At 42.5% G+C, this 14,486-nt stretch overlaps 1 protein-coding gene and 1 long non-coding RNA gene across 3 annotated transcripts in view; one reads left to right on the top strand and one right to left on the bottom strand.

Moving 5' to 3' along the window:
* The window catches only part of LOC135394299 (eukaryotic translation initiation factor 4 gamma 2-like), a 27,959-nt gene extending 19,927 nt beyond the window's left edge, over window positions 1-8,032 (bottom strand). The window contains exon 1 of the mRNA XM_064624985.1: window positions 7,739-8,032. Within this exon, the coding sequence (XP_064481055.1) occupies window positions 7,739-8,017 (279 nt within the window). The 5' untranslated portion in view covers window positions 8,018-8,032. The remainder of the gene's footprint in view (window positions 1-7,738) is intronic.
* LOC135394301 (uncharacterized) lies at window positions 7,846-11,158 on the top strand. 2 transcript variants are annotated; one of them, XR_010422821.1, is made up of 4 exons: window positions 7,846-8,110; window positions 9,248-9,347; window positions 10,697-10,861; window positions 10,945-11,158. It is a non-coding gene; the product is annotated as an uncharacterized LOC135394301 (long non-coding RNA). The 2 variants fall into 2 exon arrangements; XR_010422820.1 differs by lacking the exon at window positions 7,846-8,110 and having other exon boundaries at window positions 8,123-9,347.
* Window positions 11,159-14,486: the final 3,328 nt, after the last annotated feature.

The raw sequence follows: 14,486 nt of genomic DNA on the forward strand, positions 1-14,486 counted from the left end.
AGCAGTGATGCTGTATTAAAGGGACTATCGCATCCGGAAAGGTGGGTATGAGACCGGTATGGTAATGTTCGGCACAGTTTCACAGTTTATTTGGCAAAGTTTCTCTTCCGAAAACAGCATACTTATTAAATGAGTTTTAAAGATTTTCACTCCCTCTGCAGCTAAGCCAGAACGACGCAAACCGGGCACACAAATGGGAGTGCAGGAGGTTGTCTCAGAGATTGTCTGCTTCGCGTTCGCACCGCAACATACTAAATGAAAACACCTCGGTAAATACGACGACTTTCGCTTACCAGTGCGAGTGCTCACGTGACCATGTTTCGTGGAACACTGTGTTACTCTCCTGTACAAACACGTATGACGCTAACCAGAAGCAGCATTCCACGAGTCAATCTCGGGCCTCTCCGCGACCTGCACTCCCGCCCAGTGGTCAGACGCCAAGGTCTCTCTGGGCTCCCTGATTGGCCTTGCCCAAGTGACGTTTCCAGAGAGATTTCCGGAATGCTCTCAACATCCATCGTCTGCTCTTGCCATGTGTTACATCAAATTGCACAGGAATAACCCCCCAATTTGAGTTGGATTTTCGGCATCATTGTCGGTGATGAACGAGGAGTAAAATGGCACTGTAGTTTTGGAGTCGACCGTGACGGATGCGATGGTCCCTTTAACGAGGCTCGACTGTATATAAATATGATGAACGGGGACAATTGGTAGAACAGGAGTAGAAGTTCAAGGTTAGGTGCCCGTGGTTTCCTCTGTGAACCCAAGCTGAGTACCATGCCAGTCTAAGAAAAACCCCTTATTGCTGCCTTGTGATTGGACAGACACTTGGTCATGTGGCTTCCCCAAGCACCACTATCTCTAATGCACAGAGACAAACTGTCGTAGCGTATTATTGAGATCATTTCAACACATGGCAAATTTGATTGTCAGCAACACAATTCTTTGTGAGGTAGCTTTTAAAGTGGTTCTTCTTGAGTGCACTGTACGTGATCGCAAGAAATTATGCGAGCAATTGTACGATTTATCTTCAGAGGGTAATGTCAAGTTACTCATAATACAGATGCTCCCATAGCTCCAGTGCATTTTCCTGACCACTTAACAGTTCAATACACGCCAATACTCTCGTGGTCAGAGATATGCTTAAATTGCAATATACATACATGTCATCGCATAAAATAATCAAAAATATGCCATAACCACTGCACATTAAGAAGAGAAGTACCCCTTTGGGTACACCACATCCTATTGCTAGTCTGAGGTTGAGGTGACCTTTTGACAGACAATGCCCGTAAGGCAATGCTAGCGAGGCTAGCTAGCTTTGAAGGTATTCCCTACATAGGAGCTGCATGTGTCCACCCCCAGGATTTGCTCACTCCCACAAGAGAGGGCAAGTTTTTAGAGTGGCCTTTTTCATATTGTTCCCCCACATGGTAATTGCAAGACAGCCATGAAGTGCAACATGCAAGCGTTGAAACGGGGTTCATACTTACTAAAATGTTACAAAGCAGGTCAGTCTGATATTTGTGCAGTGGTGGTATGTAGGAGTGATTTAAAGGGGCACTAAACAGCTCCACGAATATTCTCCAATTATTATGCTCTATGAAAGAACGTGGCTCATGATATCCAATTATGAAATTCATTTACTTCTAGCGAGCATCTTTACCACGAAACAATGCCACTCAGAGAATAATCTGCGTGAGTCTCTCCTTCCTACTCGGAAAACACCTACGTCACACGTCTCGCAGGTGTAGCAAAGATGCATTCCAGATTCCAGAAGTGGCGTGCGGGGAGAACCGGTTGCAGGAACATCGATGTGACGTCAGGGAGCAATACAGTGCTCAAAACATAGTGCGAACATGAAATGGAATATTGTGGGCTTTTGGTACCTTTTGATCTGGCTACCTTGGCATTCACAAGTGTAAATATGTTTAGAATTGACCTCACTTCTCGATATTACGACGAAGTCAGTGTATAGCCGTCCCGCATTTTGAATGGTTGATGATGCGAGACGTCAAAATGACGTGTGCCAGGGCATCGCAGGGCGGGGCATGAGCGCGAAAGAGTGCAGCGAATATTCGGTTGGTTTGGAGCCATTATTTACTTTTTTCGCAACAAAAATTTTTGCTTAACGTCACTGTAGGAAACGAATCACACTGCATTAGATAAAAGTGCACCTTCCATACCTGTTTATTGCCCCTTTAAAGACTCAAGATTGAGGGTTATTGATTGATTGATTGATTGATTATGTGTTTAATGGCACAAAGGCAACAAAGGCCATAGAGCGCCATTGAGGGTTATGTCCTCATGTGCACGGGCGTGCGCTTGCATCGTACAACACCATTTTTGGCATATTTTGTTGTACATTACCAAACAATTTGCACAAAAAAATAGAAGCAGAAACCTCAGGTCCCAAGGTACCGATATTTTGCACATAGGGCTTTTCCTCTACTGGACATCATTATTGGAATAGTATTTAAACAGCCTGGGCATTATGCATTGAAGGGACATGGGTTTGGTTAGGTGTTTTGGTGCTTTATGGCACAAGAGGAGACATGAGTTGCTGCAAGCCAACAGAACAGCGCACAAGCAAGACAAGGCCCACAGAACAACACAGACAAATGCAGACTTCCAACTAAAAATCTATTCTAGAAAATACTATATATACACCAGTCATACGCGCACACAGAGGCACGTTCTTCGAGAAAAACAAGTTCATTGTCATACCTCTGATACCCCTTGTCAGACGGGCGCACTTACGGCCTTAACGGTTACGGTCTTAAGTGCATACGGTCATTAAATTCATGCCAGATGGTCAGTCATACTGCCTTTGCGACAAAACAGATGTAAGGGCAATGGAGCTCCCGTAAGATAGTTAACGGCGTTCCCCCGAAACTGTCGAAGTCTCGTTACCAAACGCCATGGACAAGATGGCGCAGATTTCCTTCAATTCGAAATAAAATGTTTTTATGGGACGTAACGTTCTGCTAACTGTTTTCGTGCTCAACGCCTTGAGTTTTTCTGGTGAATATTTGCACTTTGCTTCTCATTATATCTCGTCAGTTCGTAGTGATACCCTCGAACCACAGCACTCCGTGTCATCTGCATCCAAAACTGTGCGCGCACAACAAAGCATCATAATTGCTTCAAAACAAGTATCGTTTGCTGGTTTTCAAATTAGCTAAGTGCAAACCAAATGCCGTTTCCGAGTACTCACTGTGATAACAAATGTGATTTAACTACATTTCATTCAACATTCGCAGATGTGTTTATCGGTGTAGACATCTCCGGCAAAACGCCTTTATGGATACCATCCGGCAGCCTCCCGGGGTTTAGGGCCATATTTCAGCTACGGCCTTTAAGGTTACAGCATGAAGAAAAGGCCGTAGCTGAAATATGGCCTTAAACCCTGGGAGGCAGTCAGACAGTATCTGTGAAGGCGTTTTGCAGATGATGTCTACACCGATAAACACATCTGCGAACGTTGAATGGAATGTTGTGCAATCACACTTGTTCTCGCTGAGTACTCTGAAAGAACTTTTGGTTGGTGCTTAGCCAATTTGAAAAATACAACAGCAAACGAGATTTGCTTTGGATGCTTTGTTGTGCACGCAATACATTGGATGCAGACGACACGAGTTACAGTGGTTCGAGGGTATTAACGAACTGACAAGATAGAATGAGAAGCAAAGTGCAAAAATGTATCAGAAAAACTCGAGGCATCGAACGCAATAAAAAGTTGACAGAACATTACGTCTGAAAACCATTTCATTTCGAATTGAAGGAAATCTGCACCATCTTGTTCACGGTGTTTGGTGACGAGGCTTTGGCTGTTTCGAGGGAATGCCGTAAACCGTCTTGCAGGAACTCAGTCACACTTGCATCTCAGTTTCGTCGCAAAGGCTGTATGACTGACCCTCTGGCAAGTTTATAACCGCATGCACTTAAGGTCGTAAGTGTGGCCATCTGACAGGGGTACTATTCAGTACAACAGAAGGGGTGCTTACACACGTGGGACCCAATCTGCTTATTCTTTCAGCCTCAATTATGTGTTTCTGCATGTGCGTATGACTGATGTGTGTGTATATATATATATATATATACACTACTATTTTCTTGAATACATTTTTAGTTTAAGTCAATGCTTGTCAATTCTGTGGTGGTCCTTGTTTTGCTTGTGCGCTGTTCAGTCATGATACCGTACCAACTAGGTCTATATTCCACCTTGTTGACAGAGTAGAGTTTAATTGTATTTGAACTGTTCACTACACGTAACTACTAATTTAAAATGTATGTTTGTATGACTGATTGGTGCTGGGAGGTGTTGAGAGTAATAAAGTAAATTTGCGAATGCTAGCCACATGTAATAACCATAATAACTGTTATAGTGAAGTTGCAGGGCATTTCATAGCACTTGTTGCAGGTGTATTGTGTGTATTGTTTGTTCACTGGCCACAAGGCTGCCAGCAGCAGTTTTTGAGCACCCCTGACGGCTTCAATGGTGTTTTCATAGCATCCATAGAGTCAATGGTAATTCAAAGTGGCCATGTAGCAGCATCCAATTGCCATTCAGTTCAATCATCATTCATTTCAAGGACTACAGAAATGCCCATGTGACAGTGGTAAACATGTGCTCCTTGTTAGAGTAGTGGAGCATATTAGAAAGAAGGTAATGTAGTGAAGTATAGTAAGCAAATGTTATTTTTATTCTTTTGAAGGGGTTTAATTAGCGATAATTTGGAATGCAGCAGATAGTGAAATAGCAAACAGACTCCAGGCGAGTTTGAAAAAATAAATAAAAGTGAAGTGTTATCTAGAGTCCCGCTTTATTGATGCCACATGGGTGAATGGAATGTGTGAGAAAAGACTCAGCGTGATCAAAATATTGTGCGGGAGTTTGATAGGGAGCTCCTTTGGCTTGTGTTCCCATTTACTTTCACCGGATCACTCGATTTTCCATTTTTCGACACAAATTTAAGCGAGTTTACCACCTGAAATTAGTACAGATATCAGTCACATCAGGAAAACAAAACAGTCGTCATGGATGCACACAACGTAAAAACATGGCCTCACTAAAATGACGCAAATTATTCCACGTTTTCAAGATGCAAGTGTTAGCACTTTTGTTTCCCAGAGGAGTCCTTGAATGTGGTAGCAGAACAAACCCAAAGCTTTCAATTGCAGTTACTGCATAAGCCTCGCACTAGCAATGCACCCACCAACTGCGCACTTGAACCATGCTACACCACAGCATAATCGAGGCTCTTAGAGATAAAATTTGTATGCCTTTTCTGTCCATCACTCATATGAAGCACAAAACCTTTGCACTACAATTTTGCCTGTGACGACTGACATTTTCCTTTATGTTCCCTGGTTTATTTGAAATTTACTGGCACAAGAATAGCAAAGATCAAGCTGTGCCAGACTACTGCGTATGTTCTCTGTATACAATCTTACACTTCACGCTTTTTGGAAACAATATATCTCCAAAAACATTTTAACTTAAGTGCAATCATTCTACAGTCAAACTCCTTTATAGCGAACACCTTTTTAACGAAAATACCACTACAGCAAATTTTTGTGGTCCCGCTGGAGCCTATAGGTCCAATAATAGACATCCTTTTTAACGAAAATACCTTTACTGCAAATTTTTTTCGCTGTCCCCTGAGTTTCGTTGTAAAGGAGTTTGACTGTACTAGCACAAATAAACAGAATGACACCATGGTCGAAAAAAAAAAAATTAAATCCCCAAGTAGAACTTGGCAACTTTAGAATGCAGGAGTGAAACTATGAGCACCCCCAACAATGCTGAGGACATCTGACAGAAGGTCAAATTATTCAACACAACTATGTGATTTTGTGCAAAAACCAAACTGTTACCCTAAGGAAGTGCCCTCAGCATAGAATACCTAAAATTTCTGTTATCTTGATAGTTTAGGCATCGACTTCCAGCAGCGAGTAATAGAGCGCAGAAAACAGCAGAGCACAGACAGCCTCAGAGACTTCTTAGACAACTAGGCCACCCACATGATGGATACCACATCCTGTTAATCTTTGAACCCACTACAGAGCTCAGAACTTCCCAGGTACCCTTCCCCTTCATGTTGAGAACCACACACACAATGATTCAATGCAAAACCCCAGTCTCATTTTCAAGCAATTTTTCATTTGCAACACAGCAATGAAATGTGCGTGTTCCATGACATGTGCCTCACGACACAATGTCATGGGGCTTTTCTAGGGAACAATGAGCAAGCAGGTGCTCTAGCAATGAAGTTTTTTGTGGTAGTCAGGGCTGGTTCAAACAGAAGGTGGCAAGTAACCTCTTCACAGTCTTGGCAGCTCCAAGCACCTCACAAAAGTGACCGTAAGTTAGCACAGTGGCACCCACCCTGCCCTTATTTTAGCCTGAATGACCTCAAATTTCACTCAAATTCTTCACAACTGTGTCAGCATATATCAGGCTAATCAATATTGGAGCACATGTCCAACTTCTGAAAGCAGAAGGGTTGCCTATGTGTAAGTTCCCTAACTGAATCCCTAGAAACAAAAGACTGCCGCAATAAACAGTTTTTAATAGTAATTGAATAGGTCTATCAACCTTGCCACATCGTACTGACCTCTTACAACACTCAGCACAACAAAGGCAAGTTGCAAGTCAGTTGCGACTGCAGTTGAAAGCAATCCTTTGTCAAACTGCCCTAGGAGTTTTCAACAAGGAGAAAGTATATGAACACGTTAGCTTTATGTAACCAATAGAATCTTGAACCTGAAGAACTGCATCTGAATTGAAATGGTTACTTCAATTTCAGACAACACGTTTGCAAGCAGAGCCAGGTTGAACTTGCTCCCATTGCGATCTTTTCTGATGCGACTTTCTAGTTGAAAACGCAATGATTGAATTGACTGACTAAATCGCGACTTCCCCACACCTCAGGACATCTCAGCATAAAATAGGCGAGTTACAAGAATTAACCAATTGCGATAGATATGACGTTTCAAAGCACAGCTGAAAAATCTGCACGAAGTGCGTAAAATCCAAGGCTACTGGAGGAAAAGCTGTCCCCCCAAGCATCCACGTCAAGTGACTCATTTGGTCATTCCGTGACCTCGCCGGTTGATGAACTCGCAGCGTATTCACATCCGTCTCTTCGGCTCATTGGCTACACTTCAGGTACAAGATTTCTTACGCTCAGAATGAATAAAAAACCACTCCCTAAAACACGCATTCGTATTTGGTGTCGCGCCATGAGAAACAAAGGATGCCGCTGCGTCACTGTTACTGCTGTGCTGCCCTGTGTGCCAATTCCCAAACTCAACAATGGACTGTGCTCAGAGAGCGACCAAATTTCTTGGCTGCCAATGTAGATCAGAAATTAGCATTTCATCGCAAGGGAGCCCAGTCGTTGATTCTGACGTATACACCTGTATGGCCTTACACATCACATTTATCGTGGGGGGGTCTCAAGTGGCTGAGAAACCAATGAACGGTTCCCACTGCTGCAATAAAAGACGCCAAACCATCGAATTACCGATGCCTTACAATATGGCCGAACTTAGGACTAACTAGCAACGAGGCAATTCATACTCACTTCATGGGATCATAGGAACAGGGCTTTAATTATCCGCCAAATCAAGAAACACAGTTTTCAGAAATTCTGTATAAATTTGTCTCTGAGGATATAACTTGTACGCTTTACCATACAATCAAAATACAATGCTTCGATATACGACTTACCCTCCTCAACGCTTTGTTCCACTCTATCTGTGTGTAGTCGAGAAAATTCCCAGAGTTCCCTCGCTGTATCTCGGGAAACAACGCATGTTGCGAGACTTCGATGAGGTCACAGACGTCATGGATGACGTTTTTGTTATTGTTGGTCGTAGGTAGTTCTGCGTATTTATTACGCAAGGTTGGACTTTTTTTTTTTTGCGTGCGTTTTTCTTGTCGTCGTTTATCTCGGGCAGTATCGGGCAGTCGTTTGGGTCTTCTTGTCGACACTTTGACTGCTTGCATGATGCATACCCCACAATACGTAGTTTTCGGGACATTTTCACTTCATCCAAAGCAGCACCACGTAGAACCACTGGCACTTTGCTTCTAACGCAGGTAGCACTATGAATTTACACCGTAACGTAACATCATGTCGGGAAAATCCTTGCACAGGAGAACGGTGAACACAGTTACCCTGCTCTTAGCTGTAGGGCGAGAATTTTTGAAGGCGATTTGTAGAACCACCACTTACTTCGCCTTGTCAATCCACTTGTGTGTTCCCTACGAGCAACGATCTTTCATCCTGTATGCATTAACCGGTCTAACTTTCTATGCCAAGGGGTACTCTGTTATCAGCAAGCATGCACTTTCTCGATCGCCACTGTGTCGCGAAATTCTAAATTTTCCAGCGTGTTCTGGAAACAATGAAAGAAAAGTGCTCATAATTGCAATGAAATCAAGGTGAACTCTGGGAGCAATTTGTTACAACACAGTGCCAGTCTAGCACACTTAGCCAGAGCCGTCCTGAGGCGAGCTTCTGCTTGGGGCAAGAAATCATGTAAATGAACAGGAAGCTGCCATGCTTTACAAGGTACTTCAGGGTAGAGGGATACGTTACAAAAGAAGTTGCTAGTCTTTGTTGTGGAAATAAAGTACACTGCCTGGGAAAACAGGAACAGCTTCTCTTCCAAAATCCGTCAAGTGCAAGAAAAGTTATTGGTTTAAACATCATACTTCTTAATGTCCGGTATAATTATGATTACCAATGTCTCTCTCTCTTTTTATTTGGGGGAGGGGGTCCACCTTGTTTGTCTTAATTTAAAGGTTTGCATTTTTCCTTAACTAATACTACAGTGTATCCAACTGTGCTTCCACTCACTGACAAAACCTTGGTGACAACTGTGTAGCAAGGCTACAAAGGGCAAAGAAGTTGCCAGCTCAGCTCAGCAGTGTGTATATGGTTCCATCACCACTGCACCAGGCCTAGACCAGAGAATTATAAGTTATACTAATGGCAGCGCATTCCCTTCAAAGTCTCTGAAAGTCACAAGCTTGTGCTGTGTGATGCATATGGCTGTGTGAGACTCCTTGGACCTTTGGGAACTGTTGCAACAGCTACTTGATTACCATTTTCAGTTGCACACATTGCAATTACGCTCATACCCTCAGCAATAAATTAGCTGTAAGGTCCATGTTTTGGTTTATGGGACGACACCTGACCAACAACTTTGCGAAACGCATTTCAATTTGCAGAAGAAAAGGCAAGGTTGTCACCTGTTATGAGCCTTACAGTGTCCAGCAGTCCATGCACATGATCGCTGCACACGGTTGAGGCTAGGAGTGGATTCATGGGGTGAGAGCTGATGTCCTGTCGCCATGTGCTTCAAATGAGCTTCGGCAGTGCACGTAGCTGACATCAGGAAGTTAGTTGACTAAAGAAACTTGTTACAAGTTAAGTTACTACCCGAGTTACATGTTATGAAAATGAACTTGAAGTTCCCAAGTTACATTGAAGTTACTTAGTACGTAGTACGTACCCTTTAGTTCTGGAACTCTCTATAAGTAGTTCGAATCTTGAGGTCACAGTGGGTTGTGCAAGATGTTTCATAATAGTTTTAACCAGAGATGAAGTTACTCAGCAAAAGGAACTCGTTCAATTACTGTGCAGAAATGTAGCTGAGTTACAAAGTTTCAGGTAATGAAAACTAACTTGAAGTTCCTAAGGTACTTTGGAAAAGTAACGAGTTACTTTCAAGGTACTTGTTACCAAATATACACTCTTTAGTTCTTGACCTTTCCATAATCAATTCAGATCTTGATCTCGCAATGGGTGGTACAAGATGTTTTATAACAGTTTTGATATACAAGAACCATACAAATATTTGATATTACCAAAGAAGCGCGCCTTTATGTACTTCTTTTGATGATTTTGATCTCGTAATAAGGTTCTTCAACGGGGCGCAAAGCAGGCATTGAAAGTTTAGGTTCCATGAGTTGTCCTCTACGCACATTTTGCAGGGCCGCTACATGGTGCCCTGCATCATTATAAATAAACTGCTTATCGCTATGATGAACGTAACCTGAGTGTCCTAATATACGTCCAAAACAGAATTTGTACCATTCACCACGCAACAACAAGGGAATGGAGTCACACGTGCTGTCGTCTCATTAGAGAGAGACTACGCAGCTTGCGGTGTTGTAGACCAGGGTCGAACAAAAGGAACTTGGAACTTACCCCAAATTACTTTGAAAAAGTTGGCTAAAAAAAGAAACGAGTTCCTCAGGAAGTTACTGGAGTTCAGAAGCAACAAGTTAAGTTACAAGTTACAGAAAAAAGTAGTTTAGTTACAGAAACGAGTTATCCCAAACACTGGTTTTAACACATCAAAATTATACCAATGTTCCATATGATGAAAGGAGCCGTACCCTTATGTGCTTCCTGTCAAAGTAATATTTCAATTTAGTTTATTTCATCTTTAGGATGTGGAGATGGGAAAAAAAGCTGTGGAATAGTCTGACAATATTCGTTCCTCAAATTCAACACAGAAATCCAGATATGAAAAAACTGAAATAATAAATAAATATCACAGAAGCCATTTTTGTGGATGTATACATATATATTTATTGTGGTATAGCGGTCTTGTACCATGTTCAGTGTTTTCACATGGGAAATGTGTTCTGAAAATAGTGTTACATCTGCAGGTGTGGAGGTGAAGTGAAGGCAACACTGGTGACTTTGTTGGGTCCCTGTAAAAGTTCTCACACCTTGGCACATCTGTGAGGGCTCATGCTGTTTTACAACTTCCGAGTATACATCATTGAGAGGGACTGCTCAGACAGTTCTAGGACCACTAGTGCGGAAAATGTGTAAATATTTTTACCGTGCACATGCCACAAACTGTGGCAAAAATTTTTAGTGCATTGCGGAAGGCACTGGCTTTCTATTTCAGCCACGAATACAGAGAATTTCAGCTCAGAATGAATACAACAATGGAGGAAGAGTATGGTTAGAGGTGAGCACAGTCGCAGTGTCATCAGTGGATTGGCGGATATCCAGGCAACATCCCAGTTTGAGGATAAAAATATACAGTCTTCATAATCGCGCTTCTGCTGTAACCGCGGATATCCGCAAATAAATATTGGTCCTCTAGTGGGAGCCCTAATTGAGAGCACACAGTGAACCCAAAATGGTGTCAAAATGTGTCATTCCAATGCATTAACGTGCCTTTAAAGAAGCACAGAAAGCGCGTCAGTCACAACCCTTTTTTCAAACGAAGCAGTTATCGTGCCTACTAAAATGCACCTTGCAAAGTGATTCGTAAGACAGATGCATAAATATCGCAGAATTCGATTTTAAAAATCGTGACCGTGCGCAACGGTGGCAATGCCCGCGACTAACCGCCCATGTTGCTTTGACATTAGTATAGTACAGCCCGCTAACTGGTTTGGAGAAAGATCGTCTGCTGCACAGGGATAAATGGGAGAGAAAAAGAAGAAAAGATGGGAAACGCTGACCCCGATTGGAGTGCGGTCTCTCTTGGAACTGCAATGACATCACCGGTGACGTTTTCGTCGTCCTCCTCCTGATGTCGCCCTGCAGAGCAAGTTGAGCGGGAACGTGCGCGTCAATGTTTGGGTGCATTTTTTATATAATAAACATTGTGTATGGACAATTTGTGTATTAGTCGTCAAATCAAGCCACATCCCTTCATAACGCAACAGGAACAGAAAAGTTTCTGTGCTCCTTTAACAGCTTTTATTTACTCATTAACTGCTGCACCTTTAGCTATGAAATAAGTGTGGGTTGCATAATGTTCCTGAGAACATTTGTATGCTGAAAAGTAAAAAACATCTGCAACATAGCATTTTCACGATGGAGATTTTTTCCCTACAAATGCTATAGGCACGGACGTGCAGGTATACTCAACATCCCGCAGACAGACCTATTTGAACTAGCACGGTTGCGGTCTCGGATTTTACATGTGCAGATACTGTATGGATGCCGATACTGTTTATGTTAACCGTGCTCACCTCTAAGTACGATTGAGTGAACAGTGTAGCTTAAAAGGGTTGTGACACTCTGATATGTGTTATTCTTCATACCACGCATGCATTGTACTGCACGCAGAGTATTGATGCAAAAATTTTTCCACGTGTCCTAGTTTGTGATATATAAACGCTCGAACTAATTTCGGCATCGCGCTCTGACCTCGGAGAAGCTTTGAGAGCTTTGGCCATTCCTATCGGATCTCGTAAGCATGCGACCTTTCCCACGGCAGCCTCACTCACAGAAACAATGCCACCTAAATACAGAAAGTCCTGCTATGCTTAGGTCCTCACAATCTTGCACCTCAACGTATAAGGTCAGGATATCTGCCAGTCACCGCAGACGATTTTAGGCACAGGCTTTTGGTGGCCTCCAGTGGCTGCCTATGCGTCTGATGGCGGTTTGTTTCCATAGCTACGGCAGGCAAAAGCACAGTTGTGATTGGCGGACTTGTTATTGTCTAAAGCCCCTAGCTTTCTGCGGTGGAAAATAGAAAACGGTGGGATTTACAAATCCGCTGGATTCCGTGGACAACAGAAAACAAGCAAAAAGGGTGCAGCATTCTCCCAAGATCGCATACAGACTCGTCCTGTGCGCTTTTCCAGCCTTCCATAACTTTTGCGTGCGCAAAAAAAAGACTAGACTCAACTCTGTCAATCTCACTCCGAGTGTTGCTCTCATTAAATTTCTTTTAGTTGCGGCACATTTTGCAGTGAAACTGCAAGCATTGTCAGTGCTGTTGAGCGTTGCAGTCGTGACTGATCGGGTTTAACCTGCAAAAATGTCGCACATCAATTGAAATCCTTACATAACTCTAAAAAATATCGAATATTCTATTAAAAACACACCATTCTGAGGGAAACGGCAGGTTCCGCAAAACATGGCTGATCCCCCCCAAAATTTCGCGGATTTGCGGTAAGCGCTAGGGGCTCTAGTTACGTCACGTCGTTTAAGCGATCAGACTCTGTTTCCAGGTGGCTGCGACAGATACGAGCTGCAGTGATGTTTCAGTCGGATGGGTTTTGGTATTCACCGTGCCAATTTTTCTGTGTGTCTGCTACCTCGTTGCCGTAAAAACTCGGAAAAGAGGTTCACGTCGATGCATATAACAACCCCTTCTATCTAACCGGTATAACTTGAGGTGAACTGTCACAACCAATAAACATGTATTAACTCGACAGAACTCGAGAAAGAAGGTAGCTAGCAAGCTACCATGTGACTGCACACTATGTATATTACCTCTACAGTAGCATCCTTTACTAGTAGACACATTTTGGCAAAAATGTTTCGGACCACGAAGAGATCGTCGAAAATTGAGCTCTCGGCGGAGAATGGCTAACAACAAGGATGACTTTTATCTGAAATGTATGTGCTTCTCACTACATTGCATTTCATGCGGGCACGGTTCACACACAGAAATAGTGGTTAGCAGCGGTACCACATACGCACGTACAAGTGGCATGGCATCACTCGCATCATTTGCTCATTCCAAGCCAGTCCACCAGTGGGGAAGTCAGCCCTGTCGTGGCTAAACTCTCCGAAAACCCATATTAAACAAACTAACAAACAAACAAACAACTAAGGTCACCTGGTCCTGGCATCACATCTAGTTTTTCCGTCGCACTGGCAGCAGTCAGGTCGCAGCAGTCACATTTTGTTACCATAGTTTTTAGTTAATTTCTCCATTATTCTAGTCGACGTTTGGTTCATACTCCACAGAGTTAATGTATTAGCACCCAGGAATGCGTTAGAGATTATTACAGAGGCTTTGAGGATCTCTTCGTGGTCTCCTTAACTCTTTCCTTACCGCCACAAAAATGGCCATTTTTGGGTGGTTTGACAAGTGTATTTTTTGTGACAGTATCACTTCAAAATATGTTGCTATATAGGAATATGTAGCCAAATGAATGCCCTATCGAATGATGTAAGTTTCATAAACAAAGCTATCGATGTATTTCCAAAATTAATTTTAGAACATAAAAAAATCAGTGCAAAGAGCAGAAACCTCATGAAAATACGCCTGTACCTTGAACAAAAATATCAATCTACAAGTTCCAAAATATACAAAATGTGGCAAATTTACCTGCAATACCTGCAAGTATCAACAGTCTGGATCAAGAAGTTAATGAGTTGTGGAAAATAACGTCAACACCCATGTGGTTCATGTAACTGAGTGGCATAGTTCATTGAATGAGTAGAACAGAAATGAACATCATAATTTCTGAAGAAAACATTAGTTTCATGCTCAACTTTCGTGTTCTTGTACCGCAATTTGCTATTTCACTGCTTTTCTATTCCTCCCGGTTAGTTTTGAGACAGGAAGAACAGCTATAGTGCAAGTTATACATAACTACACATTCAGGACAAAAATCTGATTATCTAATGCCTTCAGAGTTATTTGCATTCTAATAAACAAAATCGAACCCAGATATGCATCAGATATGA

This window comes from Ornithodoros turicata, chromosome 5 (assembly GCF_037126465.1).
Source record: "Ornithodoros turicata isolate Travis chromosome 5, ASM3712646v1, whole genome shotgun sequence".
NCBI lineage: Eukaryota > Metazoa > Arthropoda > Arachnida > Ixodida > Argasidae > Ornithodoros > Ornithodoros turicata.